Source organism: Coffea eugenioides, chromosome 5 (assembly GCF_003713205.1).
Source record: "Coffea eugenioides isolate CCC68of chromosome 5, Ceug_1.0, whole genome shotgun sequence".
NCBI lineage: Eukaryota > Viridiplantae > Streptophyta > Magnoliopsida > Gentianales > Rubiaceae > Coffea > Coffea eugenioides.
This window is the reverse complement of record NC_040039.1, coordinates 41,439,453-41,455,191: the sequence shown is the minus strand read 5'-3', so window position 1 is coordinate 41,455,191 and position 15,739 is coordinate 41,439,453. Positions and strand designations below refer to the sequence as shown.

Genomic DNA, 15,739 nt, shown 5'->3' with positions numbered 1-15,739 from the left:
AAGAAAAAATTTAGTTACTTACCCTTGAAAAAATCAATCATGTGTACCATATATGGTTTAGTGTTATTACAATTTTTGCAATCAGGTATAATTGGATCAGAAAGCTCAATCTTTGGCTGAAATCAGTCATACACGTATGGTTTTGTCAAATGACCAAATTACCCTACACATTCTTCATTATCAAAATTTTATTTACTTAAGGCGTGTTTGATAAAACTAAAGTCTAAAAATTGAAATCTAAAGTTTGATATCTGAATTCATTAAACTATTAAATTGTTAAATATTAAATTAAATATATTTGAGTATATATCACATTCAGTGATAAGTGACTAGCTTATCACTTATTTTTCAGAGCAAATTTTGCCTAAAAAATTCAGTGCCACTTAATTAATTCGGATGTTCAATTTTTTGTTATCAAACGTGTCTAAACATATTAAGATTTGAATCTATTAAATTGAAGTGCTGAATTAAGTTATCAAACATGACCTTACTCTTGATGAAAAATCTTCTAAAACAATCTAGTTATTCCCCATAATGCCAAAATTCTATTTTGTGCTACTTTTTGTTTATTATCATAATTGAATTTTATTTCAATATATATATTAGCATATGTCTATTGTGTTTTATATATTAATTACAAATACCAATGTATCGAAAAACATAATTGTTAAGTACATTGTACTTTATTTTTTTGTAGTTTTAAAGTGTTATGAATGTTTAATTATCCAGAGTTCATGTTAACTATTTTATTTGCTAAATGTTTGTTCAAAACTTTAAAAGATTTCAAATAGCAAGAGAAGGGTAATTTGGTCAATTCATGGAATTATGTGCATATCAAACACATACCTTGTTAAGTCTAAAATTGAAATGTTCGATCCTACCTCTAAACGAAATGTATGTACCGTTACTCTTACGGCTCAATTGGATCAAGGAGGGTTTAAGGGAGTGACTTCCACCATATGCTATGTACACACTCTTTGGATTTTACTGTAGATAAAGCTATTAAAATTCTTGACCTGCAGTCAGGCCTTTATCTTATGATGGTTAATAGAATAGTTGAATTCCATTGAACCGAGGAGTAGTACCCTGTATTATACTGTTGTTAGTGTATCATGATGCATCTAGCTGGCGAGGGTTTTGTTGTTTCATTAATTACTATAATGAAATCATTAAGTGAGCAATGGGAACCTATCAGTGACAACGCGGTTTTGATCCATCTTTCAGATGAATTAGTCTGATAATCCTAGTCTGAAAAAATTGTTAATCCTGGTTAGAATCTTGGTAATCCTAATAATTCTAGTCTAGAAATGCAAGTTGCTCGAGCAAGAGTATTTTTAAGGCATTTAGTACCTTCTTGAGATTCTAAGGGTGCATTTGATAATTAATCAATTCTTATTATTGTGCTCGCGTTGGACGGCAGGAACGCTAAACCAAACAGATTTGAGATCGCTGGTTATATTGTTGAACCACGGGTAGGAGTTGGGAAGATTAGAACTTGAACAATTAGACTAAGAAATTGTACAAAAAGACAATGAAAAGGAGCTGTATAAATGATAATATTCAGATTTGGGATGTCAATGAATTTTAATCAAGGATTATATTGTACTGTTCAAGTTTGTTTGACTATTTTATCGAGTTCAAAATCATGTTCAAACTTGATTTACTTACTTGTCGAATGAAACTCAAAAGAGCATTTATTGAGTTGAGCTCAAGTGGCTTGAAATTTTTTGTTTATAAATTTTAATTTTATACTAATCAAACCGAATTTGAACCGAGTTTAAACAATTATCAAACATAAAACATTGTTCAAATTTATTTTGATTAGTTGCGGAACCAAAGTCGAATAAGTTTTTACCTAGTTGAACCCAATTTGAGTAGTAAGTAATTTGGTTTGTCTTTCAACCCTAACTTAGATTAGTTGATCACATTCATTCTTTTTGCAACAAATTACTAATGGTATGAAAAGATTGACTAAATTTGTAGTTATATCGCGGCTAATTGGTATTAATTTAAAGAAAGGGTAAAGTGCACCATAACCCACCAAACCAAAAGAAAATGTGCAACATTTTCTGGAAGCATAACTAAAATTGACAAACGCAAAAACAACTGCTTCATTCATTTGAATCTTTAAAAACAACAAATATCCAGGGAAATGATCTCACCCCACAGTTTGACACAAGACAAAGAACATTAAAACAACATGAATAACTTGATCTTGATGTTAGACTGATGCAACACAACCAGTTACAGTAAAAAAGTAAAAAAAAAAATATTGAGAAAAGTAAAATGAGTGAATTGGCTGCCCAAACTAAACATACTTGAGCACATTAGTCGTCCATTTCTCTGGATGAAATGCAGATCTTCAGATGAGTATTTCCCAAGTCCATTTGTTCCTCCTTAAGTGGCTTTATAAAACTTGCAGAGTAGGGACAATCAGACACCTCAATTATTTCAAGACTTGAATTCCCCAAACAGGGAGGGATCTCCTCCAAATAGTGACAGTCTTCCAAAATTAATTTCCTTAGACTTGGAAAACATTCCTCGCACTCAAAGGCGGTCCACTTGACAATATCCAGGGAAGCTAATTTCAAGAAACTAACTTTAGGGAACCCCTCTTCTTCCATGTTCCATTCTTCCCCCTCAAATGCTCCGCGAAGTAATTTGAGAACCTCAAGATTAGGTAGATTTTCGATTGCTGATATTTTGCTCCAAGGGAAGTAAAAGCGCGACAGAGTCAACTTTTTAATGGTGGAAGAGAATTGAAACTCAAACTGGCATTGAACATAACCTTTCGCCTTCAAAGTGAGTGATTCTAGTTGACTTAGAAAATCAAGTACTAGAATCTTGTCGGATGCACCCGAAGCAGGATAATCAGATTCAAGGAGTTCGATGCTGCATTTCAGCTTGCGAATATTGGGAAGCTTTCTCAATATCTTGTCCACGTTCTCCCATGAAGAAAGAATTGCGTCAGAGAAGGTAACCAAATTCCATAACTGTGCAGCATCGTCAAGATTGTTGGTGGGCAACCGAAAAGTAGAATAATACCTATACCTTCTCCTAATGTGCAAATGCCTTAGTTTCTTCATATTCCATATGGTATCTGGCAGTGAAACAATACGAGAAAATGTTCCCACAATGAAAGTTTCCAAGTTTGTTAGATTGGCTATGGATGATGGAATGGACTTCATGGTGCCTAGAACTGCCAGATAGCTCAGCTGAACAAGGAATTCTAGTTCTCTTGGTAAAGCAGAACCTAGACTTATGTGGCTCAAATCTAACACTCTAACAAGTTTAAAGATGCCAAAAATGAATGATAGATGGAACATCTTTTTTTTGTACCTTTCATCATGACTGAAGAATAGCAGAGAACGAATGGTGGGAGCAAATAATCTGGACTTGCAAAAGTGTTCTGGCTCAGAGTGAATGCATAGGCGGCGTAGGTTGTGTTGCATACTGAATGCCTGCAGTTCATCATACCCACTTACCCGCTGAAAAAAATTTTCTTCTCTGGCTCTTCTCACACAAAACTCATGTAACAGGTCGTGAATACGACAAGTTTTGATCCCACCAGTGGATCTTCTTTTAGAAACCGTGATTAAGCTTCTGCTTATTAGATCCATGATGTAATCATCTGCCACATCCTCTGCACTCTTGAACTGACTTTTCTGGGCAAATCCTTCAGCGACCCATAACCAAATCAACTTATCAAGATTGTGTTCATGGTCCTCTGGAAATGCTCCAAAGTACAGGAAGCATGGCTTCAAATTATCTGCTAAGTTGTTGTAACTCAGCTCTAGTGTAGCAGTGCATTGCTCTGTACTAGAAACAACGCTCGAACTTAAACTTTCTACAACTTCTTTCCAACCTTGTCTGTCCACATTTTTAAGAATTCCAGCAAGAATGATAATTGTAAGTGGTAGCCCTTGACAAATTTCCACGATCTGCATTTGAAGTTCACATAATTCTGGAGGTGGCAAATTTCCAGGAAATAACTCTTTTGTCAGCAAATCCCAACTCTCATCATGAGTGAGTGGACGAAGACGGTGAGGTTCTTTGTCAAGTTTATCTTGTGGAGCAATATCATGATATCGACTTGTGAAGATAACTCTACTTCCATCTCCATTATCAGGGAATGTGGCTTGCAATCCGTTCCATGCTTCAGTCTCCCATATATCATCCAAAATAATGAGGTATCTATTCTTCTGCAACCGTTTTTTGACTTCTAATGCCAGATCTTCTTCGCTCATCTCAAAATATTTGTCAGGAAGCTTGGAATCTAGAGAAGTCAAAATTTGAAGCAACATATGTTTGTTGTGATAATCTTGGGAAACAGTACACCAAGCACGCACGTGAAAATGAGACATCACATTCGAATCATTGTAAACCTTTTTAGCCAAAGTGGTCTTACCAAGTCCTGGCATACCTACAATTGGAACAATTTGCACCTGGTTTGATCCTCTTCTGAGTCGATTGATTATAGATGCCGCCTCATCCTCGATTCCTACCACCAAGTCATTGATTGTTGGCTTAAATACCGGTGACGGCTGGTGATTGAGTGTCTTGGTAACTTCCTTAACCTTGACATCAAGTCTTTTGCTATCAGAAATCTTCAAGGCCTCAGATTTGATGATCTTAATTTCTTCTACAATGGAATCAAATGAAATTGAAGAAGAATCTACAATATCCCCAACTAGTAAGGAATCCATGAGAAACTCCACCCTGTATGCCAAGTACACCACGCGATCCCAAAGTGATTGGAGCTCCTCATCTTCATTGCACAAATCCACAATTTTCCCCAAGAAAGAGGGAAAGAAGGCAAGCTCTTCCTGGACTGTTTGAACTCTATGATTTACAAGAGCAGCTGTGCCAGCCTCAGGACTTTTCAGATCCATCATATACTTTAGAAGAGAATCAACAAAGCCCAACTCATTAGTTTTGGGAAAGTTGAATGGTGATGTTCCTGGACATTCCTCTGCAATTGTTGCCTTTATGAGCTTAATCCTTTCCAGCAGATCTAAAGGCACAAGATCCATTTCCTTGACCCATCCATCATTGATTGCATTCAGAGAAAGAGTTAAAAAAACAAGTCCCGCATCGCAGATCACGAGTCCAGTAAGATCTCTCATTTTCTCATTAAACTTGTTGGGCTTCTCCTTCTCCTTCAAAATGGTTCTTAGAGATCTTAGTCCATCACAAAGCATTTGCAGTTGATCCTTAATAGAGATCATGCGACAAGTACCAGACTTGAGCATCCACCAAATATTACATAGGAGAGAATCAATGATCTCCCTCAATATCTGCTCATCTGCTTCCACATATGATCGTGCTGATAACTTTGAAGCAATCAGAGCCTGGACACAGGTCTCATGGACATGGGATTCCACAGGAATGATCTTCTGCAGCCCTTCCATCGTAGCATCCCTGATTGATAAGTACAGTTCATCATCTGCGCCAAAGCACGACCAGTAACTGAGGCATGCTGCATTGACAGCGATAAGTTCAGTGTGAGCCAATAAAGGTCCCAATTGCTCATCTTTAATCCCGTGCAGTGCAACGAAACTGATGAAGTTCTTCAAGAACGCCAGCTTCTCTTCAAGGCCTTCGGTTGGTCCTTCTACAGCTTCAAACAGAACACCTATATCATAATGATCGTCCCTAAAACTCTCCAGAAGATAATCCATGAATTCGATAAGGTCTTCTGTTTTCATCAGTGAATTGTTACTAGACTGCTTTAACGAGCGATATGAGAAAACGAAGTACCACCCCTTTATATCTTCATCGGAAGGAAAGTCTGCCATACAATCAAAGACCAGAGTCCGCAGATCGTTGGCAGAAACTCGACCTTCCAGTTCCAAACGAAGACAAAATGAATGGATCTTCTCTCCAGTTTTGGAAATGGCAGCTTCAGTGCCTAATAGAAGAGCTGCTAGATTTTCGTCATCATTGTTGCCCCACTTTCTCGCACTCATGAGGAATGGTCTCAAAATTCTTAGCCCCCCTTTCAGGCTTGCGAAATCATGATCTGTATAGTCTGGACATTTGTTCTCCAGCAACTGCATATCATCCAAGATGGAAGAAATGCATGTAAGACTACTGGAGGCCATCTGGTGAAAGGAAGATTGATAAGGGAACCAAAAGTCAATCCAATTTAGAGATGGATTGAAATAACTCCTATATTTTTTAAAAGAGAGCAGAGAGAGAGAGAGAGAAATCAAAGTTACTCAAGAAATTAGTAGTGCCTATATAGTCACTACTGGAAACTAGGAAAACTCTCGAGTTTGGAAGTAAGATTGCAGGTTCATTGATAGCTTCCAACCATGTTGGTTATGGATGCTTGGCGAACATATAGTTATTAGATTTTTCTTTATCCTGTTCTTAGCTGGACGTAGTTATTTAATTTTGCCATCATAGAAGAAATGGAGAGCTTCTGAATTATTGGGCTCTGCACTGACATTATTTTATCCAAAGTCAATGAACTTGCCTTCGGGTTTAGTAATCAACCTGTACATATGTACATGTAGCCTCACTGATGTAGTTTTCCTTTTCTTTTATTTATTTATTTATTTCTTTTTAGGGATTTATTTATTTTTGATCCCATCCCCGATAACTTTTTTTTTTCTTTTTTAGCTCCTACCCTCCTTCGTATCATTTCTATCCCCAGCTATGATTCTAACTGCAAACCTGACAACAAGGAGACTTTTTAAGAGTCATTTCCAAAATTCTAAATCTTGAACCTGAATAATGGGAAAACTCTAAGAGTTCTCCATTGGCCATTCGATCAATTTAGTAGTTCTATTCCCGACAACTTGCTGAATGCGACTGGAAAATTTTAATTTCCAATTTGAAGGTTACCAATCAGTGATGAGAAATTATTATATTACAACATGGCAAAATTTTTATTGATGTAAGCAACCAATCTGACTTGAAGAAAGAGACTTTGCATCTGCTTTCAATTGTGTGATTCAATTAGTTTACGTGTAAATTTCCATGAAAACTTATCTCTCTCTTGACCTTTTCTAAACTGAAGTCTAGAAATTCGGCTTTTATAAACCTAATCCCAGAAGAAACCTCAAAAGCCGACAACTCTTGAGGTCCTCCCAGGGACTTATAAACCAAACCCAAACCCCCCCAGAACCGATGTGGGATGGCAAACCCCACAAGGGCAAGCCAGTATGAAAACTTATCTCTCTCGATCACCCTTTTCCATCCCTCTCGGGCTCAGTAATTTAAAAAAAAATATATATGAAAGCTAGCTAGATCTTTATGATTATTATTTTGATCAATATACAATATGGGCAGACCAAATGAGGCCAGGTAGACCGTTGACTTGATTTGATTCAAGGGCCAGAGAGTCTTCTATGCTGCTGATTTGAACTCAAATCAACGGGCTGAATGAGGCAAAATCTATTAGGCCTCATTTCGACCATGAAAAGCCCAATGCAGTTGACTTGAAATCACACCAGCCTCTTGCGGTCTTACCTAGCGGTAGCTTACGTTAAATATGGAAAGGGATAAATATAGTTTTGATTTCTAAAATTTGACACTTCTGAAACTTTAGTCCTAAAGTTTTGATTAAAACAAAAAATTGATTCCGTACAGTTTCCGTAAAAACATATCCAGTACTCGGGTTTTCAATTTGAAACTCTTTTCTTTTTTTTTTTTTCTGTAAGCGGGAGGTATTGAATTCAGGATCTCCTACTTATAATTCCTCTCACCTTACTACTCAACCTAAATTTGAAACAAAATTAGGACAATTGAAGGATTTTTGTCAATTATAAACAGAATCAAATTCATTAAATTGATTTTATAGAAGAAGACGCAAAACAACGGTCAATTTTAACACAATAAGAATAATTCACATCATGACACGTGAGTCACTAATTAATTAGGAAAGTAGAAAAAAAAGGTTTGTTAAACTAAATGCAAAAATTGAGCGTTAAGGTCTTTGGCTTGGGGTCATTGGGTTTAAATTAGAAAATGAGTTTTGGATCGATGAACTGAGTGATCCAACTGGTTTCAATTATTTAGCTTAACTAATTTTTTTTATGATTAATTAGTTACTCACGTGTTAACACGTGAGTTACTAGTCCTTAAGTTTGTCGTTCGGATTTAGCCGCTATTTTACTTTTTTATTATTAAATTCAATAAATGGACACATGACTAGATTTTATCAATAATTGCAAACATATTTTCACTTGTTTAGAATCTACTTTAAAATCAAGACATTGGGGGACCAAAATTTTCCTTGCCGAAACTTTAGGGATTAAAGCTGTGTAGGTGCTAAATATGGGACTAAATTTGTTTTCATTAAAACTTTAAGGATTAAAATTGCATAGGTACTAAATATTGGAGACTAAAATTGTATTTTTTCCATATGAATATTTCCAAGTTGCACAAGCGAGAAATTATGAGTAACATATTGGCATTGGTTTGGGGCAAATTCTTAGGTGACAATGACGCTAGTATTTTTCACTGCTCCCTAAGGATAATAAAATTACATAATGATGAGTGCTCAGAAGCGAGTGGTGATTGGCTTGTTCTGCATTGCCAAATTTTACAGTAAGAAAATTGTGGTGTGACCATTAAAAATTTTAAACATTAGGGTGTGTTTGGCAAATGATCTTGTGCCATGTTTTGAAAAACAATACTTTTTTTTCCTACTACATCAACTACAGAAACATGTCAAAAAATACACTAAAACACCCAATAAAAATACAAAAAAGACAAAAGTTATTATGGTTTTTAGATGTTATGCTATAATAACCTTTGATTTTTTAACATTTTTGCAAGTATGAAATATTACAATTAATTATAATTTGATAACTTTTTTTTTATCTTATATTTACATATATGGAAAAAGGGTATGATACAAGTCTTTGTTGTTCTATACAGTATACATTACTACTAAAATACATATTTATCTTAATAAAAGTCTTCAAATTTTATCATCGATTGAAATATTAACGTTGAAGAATACTCCAAGCAAAGTTCATTATATCTTTTGTATTTTTGTAGACAAATACAACCAATCTTTAGAGTATTTGAAAATTGTACAAGTTATACTAGCGAAATTATACTAAACGAGTATAATATTAGTTCTTACTATGGTTAATGGATCAATTGCTTATTGGAACAAAATTTCTAATTGGATGAAAAAATCGTATTTATAGTGCATCTGAGCAGTATTAACTCAAATAAGTTGTGAAACATTTTTGGAATCATAACTAAAGTTTGAGAGGAAAAAAATCCAGCAGCTTCATTGATCTAAATCTTTAGAACAACATAAAAACTGGGAAGTGATCCTACCAACACTGACTTGAGACAGAATAGAGAATATTGAAATGGCATGAATAATCTTGATGCTAGACCGATGCAACAAAACCACCAGTAGTACAAAAGCAATGGATTTAAAAGAAAAACAACATGTAAAATGAGTAAATTGGCTGCCCAAACTAGACATGCTTGAGAAGATCAGTAATTCATTTTAGAGGATGAAATGTGGATCTTCAGATCAGTATTTCCCATATCCATTTGCTCCTCCCGAAGTGGCTGTATGAAACTTGCAGAGAAGGGACAATCAGAGGCCTCAATTGTTTCAAGAGTTGAGCTCCCCAAACCAGAAGGGATCTCCTCCAAAAACTGACAATCTTCCAATACTAATTTCCTTAGACTAGGAAAACAGTCCATGTACTCGGAGGCTGTCCAATTGACAATATCCAGGGAAGCAATTTTCAAGAAACTAACTTTAGGGAACCCCTCTTCTTCTTCCATGCTCCATATTTTTCCCTGAAAGGCCCCATCGAGTAATTTGAGAACTGCAAGATTGGGTAGATTTTGAATTTCTGATATTTTGCTCCAAGGGAAGAGAAAGCCGGATAGAGTCAATTTTCTAATTGTCAAAGGAAATTGAAACTCAAACTGGCATAGAACACCTGTATGGTTAATGAACTTGAGAGTGAGTGATTCTAGTCCACTTAAGAAGTCAAGCGCTAGAACCTTGTCAGCTGAATCCCTAGAATCATTAGCCTCGTAGAAACTGCATTTGAGCTTGTGGATATTGGGAAATTTTCTAAACATCTTGTCAATGGTATCCCAAGAAGGAAGCATTACTCTGGACAACGTATTCAAATCACACAAATGTTCAGCATTCTCAAGATTGTAGGTGGGCAACTGAAGCTCACAATATTCATCTAGGCAGTCGCCTTTTAATACCAAGTGCCTCAGTTTCTTAAGATTCCATATAGTATCTGGTAGTGAGACAGCGCTATCAAACGTTTCCAGAATTAAAGTTTCCAGATTCAAGAGATTGGACATTGATGATGCAATTGACTCCAGATCTCCAACAACTGCCAGGTACCTCAAGTGAACAAGTAATTCCAGTTCTCTAGGAAAAGTAGAACCTAGATTTAATTGGCTCAAATCTAACACTTTTACAAGTTTGATGGCAACAAGGAATGGTATGTCAGTAACAGTAGGTTGGTAGCTTTCATGATTATTGAAGAATAGTAGAGAACGGATGGTGGGAGCAAATAACCTGGACTTGCAAAAGTGTCCTGGATTAGAGTTGATGCATAAGCGGCGTAGATTGTGTGGCACACTGATAGTATATAGTTCATCATACCCGCTCACCAGCTGCACAAAATTTTCCTGTCTGCCTTTTCTTACACAAAACTCATAAAGCAAATCGTGAACACGGCAGGTTTTGACTCCACCAATGGATCTTTGTTTGGAAACCATGACTAAACTTCTGTTAATAAGAGCCATCATGTGATCATTTGCCACATCCTCTGCGCTCTTGAACTGAGTTTTTTGTGCAAATCCTTCAGCCACCCATAACCAATTCAACCTCTCTGTAGCGTGTTCATGATCTTCAGGAAACGCTCCAAAGTATAGAAAGCATGGCTTCAAATAATCTGGTAAATTGTTGTAACTCAACTCTAATGCAGCAGTGCATTGTTCTGTACTAGAGAGCATGCTCGAGTTTAAACCTTCCACTACCTTTTTCCAACTATATTGGTCCTCATTTGCTAGAATTCCAGCAAGAATGACGATGGTAAGTGGTAGTCCTTGACACATTTCCACGATTTGCATTCGGAGTTCGCATAATTCTGGAGGAGGCAAGTCTTTTCCAGGAAATAACCTTTTACTTAGCAAATCCCAACTCTCATCAGGAGTGAGTGGACGAAGGAAATGAGGTCCTTCATCAAGTTCACCTCTCGGAGCAGCAAGATCACGATTTCGACTTGTCATGATCACTCTACTTCCATTTCGGTTATCAGGAAATGATGCTTCCAATGCGTTCCATGCTTCAGTGTCCCATATATCATCCAAAACAATGAGATATTTTGTCCTTAGCAAACCTCTTCTGACTTCTGCAGCCAAATCTTCTTCAGACATCTCAACAAATTTGTCATGAAGCTTGGTATGAATAGAAGTCAAAATTTGAAGCAACAGATTTTTCTTGTAATACGTTTGAGAGACAGTACACCAAGCACGTGCATAAAAATGCGACATAACTGAAGAATCATTGTAAACTTTTTTGGCTAATGTAGTCTTACCAAGTCCTGGCATACCTACAATAGGAATTATTTGCAGTTGGGATGATCCTCTTGTGAGTCGATTGATTATTGAGGTTGCCTCATCCTCCAATCCCACCACCACATCACTGATTATTGGCTTGCTTGACTGTGGTGGCATGTGATTTAGTGACTTCGTAACCTCCTTAACTTTGAGATCAAGTCTATTGCTCTCAAAAATCTTCATGGCCACAGCTTTGATGATCTTAAGTTCTTCTACAATAGAATCAAATGATATGGAAGAAGAATCAAGAACATCTCCAACTAGTAAGGAGTCGATAAGAAACTCTGCCTTGTATGCCACCTCTACAACACGGTCCCAAAATGCTTGGAGCTCCTCATCTTCATTGCGCAATTCCACAATTTTCTCCAAGAAAGGGTGTAAGAAGATAAGTTCTTCCTGTATTGTTTGAATTGGATAGTTTACAAGAGCAACAGAACCAGCCTCAGAACTAGTCAGTTCCATCATATATTTTTGAAGAAAAGCAATAAAGCCCAACTCATTGGTCCTAGGAAAGTTGGATGATGATGTTTCTGGACGTGTCTCTGCAACTGCTGCCTTGATAAGCTTGAGCCTTTCCAGAAAATCTTGGTAAGACACGAGATCCATGTCCTTTAGCACTCCGTCTTTCTCGGCATTGAGAGAAATAGAAAAAGCTACGAGTCCCGCATCACATAGCACAAATCTAATTAGATATCTCATTTTTTCATCAAACTTGTTAAGGTTCTTCTTGAGAATGGTTCTGAAGGATATTAGTCCCTCAAAAAGCAGTCGAAGTTGATCCTTCAGAGAGATCATAAGACAAGCTCTGGTCTTTATTATCTCCCACAGATAAAATATAAGAGAATTGATGAAGCCTCTCAATACATGCTCATCTGTTTCCGAGTATGATTGTCGTGATAACTTTGAAGCTATCAGGGCCTGGACACAAGTCTTATGGACTTGCGGTTCTGCATAAATAATCTTCTGCAGCAGGTCCGAGGTATCATCCTTGATAGACATGGACTCCTTACAGAACCACGCAAAAGAGAGGGATGCTGCATTGACAGCGACAAATTCAACCTGACTCAATAAAGGTCCCAATTGCATATCTTCAACTCCATGAAGTGTGACAAAACAGATGAAGTTTTTCAAGAATGTTAGCATCTCTTCAAGGGCTTCAGCCTGTTCTCTAAAACTGTTGTACAGATGCATTGCGTAAACAATATCATTTAGATTCTCCCGAAGAGAGCCCATGATTTCCATAAGGTCATCTTTCTTTACCTGGGAATTACTAGACTGCCTTGATGACCAATCGGAAGAAACCAAGTACCATTCCTTGATTTCTGGGTGGAAAGATCTTAAACCACTGGGCACAACTCCTAAATCGCGGATACGATATGTATAGCCCACAGTAAAATTGTAGGTGGTGAAAATCAGCCGTCCCTGCTTGGAAATGGCATCTTTCATCCTAACTACCAGTGCTCCTAGAACTGCATCATCATCGTCGCCCCATTTTCTCACACACAGAAGAAATGTTCTGAATATTCTTAGATGCGCTTCCAGGTCTGTCAACCTAAGGAGCTCCTCCACCCATTCTGGAGATTTTGGGCAGCTGTTCTTCAGGAACTGCAGATCTTTCAAGACGGCTGAAATGGAAGTAAGGCAACTGGAGGCCATCTGACAATAAGGATGATAAGTTCAATATAGAAATGGAAGAAGTCGATGATTATTGCTCGGAATAATGAAAACAGTCTTTACAGTTTACAACTCTTCTCTTCCAGCAATTGGGAAAAGCTCTAAGCTTAGAAAGTCAACTACAGACAGGGGCTGAGTTATCCTTTGCCTTGTGGGAGCACACTGGGGAGATTATTCAAGGAGAAACAGGTTATACTTCTATTTTGAAAGGGGGGAGCATTGTCAAGTGCCAAAATCGGGACATAACACCGTCATGCCTACAATCATCAAAATTAAAATAGCTAAAATTTTGTACATGTGAACTTCTAAATTTTCCATTGGTTATATTCGTAAGCAATTAGTAATAGCCATTGATTATTTCCAAAACGGAGTAAGCATATGACTTGTCCAATAAATAGTTCAGGTACTCGTGTCATCTGCTGACATGAGTAAGCTAATATTATAATAAATTTTTATCATAAAAATACATAATCATACTAATTCAATAATTAACAATTAATCACGATAAGCTTATGAAGTTTTGGTCTTTATCAATAACTAGATATTTAGTCATGAGCATTTGTCCTGTCAAGTAAGGTCAGGCAGAAGTTCCTAACTATTTGTCTTGCTAAGTAGGTCAGATGAATAGAAAAATTCCTAAATATTTGTCCCATTAGGTAAGCTAGACAAATAGAAAGTGATTGAACTAACTCCAAAGACAGTAATAGAAAAATCACGAGTTGAAACGAAACAAAATAAAGGTGCTCCCTTCTCTCCTAAACAAAAACGAAAAAAAAAAAACTAAAGCTTGATTCCAATCAATTGGGCGAATTAGTGAAAAGCTAGCTTTGGGAGAATTAGTCAAAATTTTGATTTTTCTATTTAACGACCAAAAAACAAAAAGAAATTTGTTTGTCTTAAAATATGGGCCTCAAACTTGTACAAGTACCAAAAAATAATGCACAACGGGCCCATCTAACTATAACCACTAACGTCTTCTGGCGCCGGAACCGTACCGTCCATATAATGTCCAAACCCGGTTCGAGTTCCCAAGGAGAAAGCAGAAACCGGAAAAGAGATAATCCTTCCTTCCTTCCTTATCCATCCACATTCCTGCAGGTTTAGCTGCAGCTCTCCCACCAATAATCATGGCTGCTTCCACAAGCCATCTGTGCTCTATTCTTTCTTTGAATTCATCTCTTCCCAGTGTTCTTTCAAGTCAAAGGTCTGCTGCTGCTTTCGTCTTTTTCAGCTGCAAGACTGATCAGAGGAGGAGGAGGAGAAGTACTGGGATAGTTGCAAGTGGGGCGGATTTTCTGGGGGATTTCGGGGCGAGGGACCCTTTTCCGGCTGAAGTTGAGAGCAATTTTGCGGAGAAAGTACTGGGGAATGTGAATACTGAGCATAAAATCTTGATCCCAACTGCAACTGCTCTGTCTTTAGCCCAGCAAGATTGTACTCCCATCTCACCTAATGAGCAGCCCATTTCTGAAGATGAAGCCAAGAAGCTCTTGCTCAAGGTAAAAAATTATTAGTTACATGAATTATTTTCTGGGTTTTTAGTACAATTGGTTTAAAAAAATGGTTGTTAGTTGTTAGTTAGTGCTTAAAGGCGTGGTACTATGAGAATGTGAAAGTGCACACCTTCGGGTGCATTCCACTGATGGACTTGTAATAGAGTGTACACACTGTCAAAATGTATCTGTTCATTCTGTCAATATGTCTTTTCGAAGGCATGATTAGGTGTAGTGGTTATCTTCTAACCAATGCCTTGATCGGCTCATGACAGAAGAAGGCGTTACGCTCCTGCATGAAAAGCGTTATTCTTTTACTTGTGTGAAGTTGTGGCGTATGTATCATTTCTAATGAAGTGCATGGACATGGGTAGTTGTTTCACTATAAAATTTTCACCCCCAGGGAACAAGAAATGTTAATGTGGTTCAACACTTATGGACACGTACATTTATTTACCTTGTAGGTTGTTGGATGGAGATTGATAAATGGAGAAGAGGGGCTACGGCTGCAATGCATATGGAAGTTGAGAGATTTCCAATGTGGGATTGAACTGATCAACAGGATATACAAGGCTATTGGTGCTACAGGGCACTTCCCTAGTCTTCACCTTGAGGAGTCCAATCAACTAAGAGCTGAACTATGGACTTCTTCAATTGGTGAGCACATATGTCTCTAATAGACAATAATTCAGATTTGTGGTTACTTATTTCTGAACCAGCTTTTAGTTGTCTAAATATTGAATTCTGAATAGTAATGTTTTGTTTAATTTTTGAATAGTACTTATTTAAGACTCACTGCGGATATTTGTTAACGACAATATCAATCAGAAGGGATCCTGCTAGACCAAAAATGAAGAGTTGCAGAAGCAAATTATAAAAGATAAACATGCTTAGTGCTTCCAACAATGTTTTGATGGGGAAAAGGAGACTCTTTCCTTCACTAATTTAATAGTAAAACTAACAGTGTAATTTGGAAAAAGCTCAATCATGCT

The 15,739-nt window shown here is 37.0% G+C and overlaps 3 protein-coding genes across 3 annotated transcripts; 1 reads left to right on the top strand and 2 right to left on the bottom strand.

The window, feature by feature from the left end:
• Nucleotides 1–2,327: 2,327 nt before the first annotated feature.
• Nucleotides 2,328–6,104, bottom strand: LOC113771673 (putative late blight resistance protein homolog R1A-3). The gene has a single exon (XM_027316243.1). The coding sequence runs from the start codon at nucleotides 6,102–6,104 to the stop codon at nucleotides 2,328–2,330; it is 3,777 nt and encodes a 1,258-aa protein (XP_027172044.1).
• A 3,153-nt stretch (nucleotides 6,105–9,257) lies between these two features.
• On the bottom strand, nucleotides 9,258–12,270 carry LOC113770973 (putative late blight resistance protein homolog R1B-14). Its single transcript, XM_027315606.1, has 2 exons — nucleotides 10,535–12,270; nucleotides 9,258–10,384 (listed from the first exon to the last, which is right to left on the bottom strand). Exons 1-2 carry the CDS (start codon nucleotides 12,184–12,186, stop codon nucleotides 9,472–9,474), a joined length of 2,565 nt encoding a protein of 854 aa, XP_027171407.1. The 5' UTR covers nucleotides 12,187–12,270; the 3' UTR covers nucleotides 9,258–9,471.
• Nucleotides 12,271–14,276: 2,006 nt separating this feature from the next.
• Nucleotides 14,277–15,498, top strand: LOC113770354 (probable pterin-4-alpha-carbinolamine dehydratase, chloroplastic). Its single transcript, XM_027314776.1, has 2 exons — nucleotides 14,277–14,753; nucleotides 15,212–15,498. Exons 1-2 carry the CDS (start codon nucleotides 14,382–14,384, stop codon nucleotides 15,422–15,424), a joined length of 585 nt encoding a protein of 194 aa, XP_027170577.1. The 5' UTR covers nucleotides 14,277–14,381; the 3' UTR covers nucleotides 15,425–15,498.
• Nucleotides 15,499–15,739: the final 241 nt, after the last annotated feature.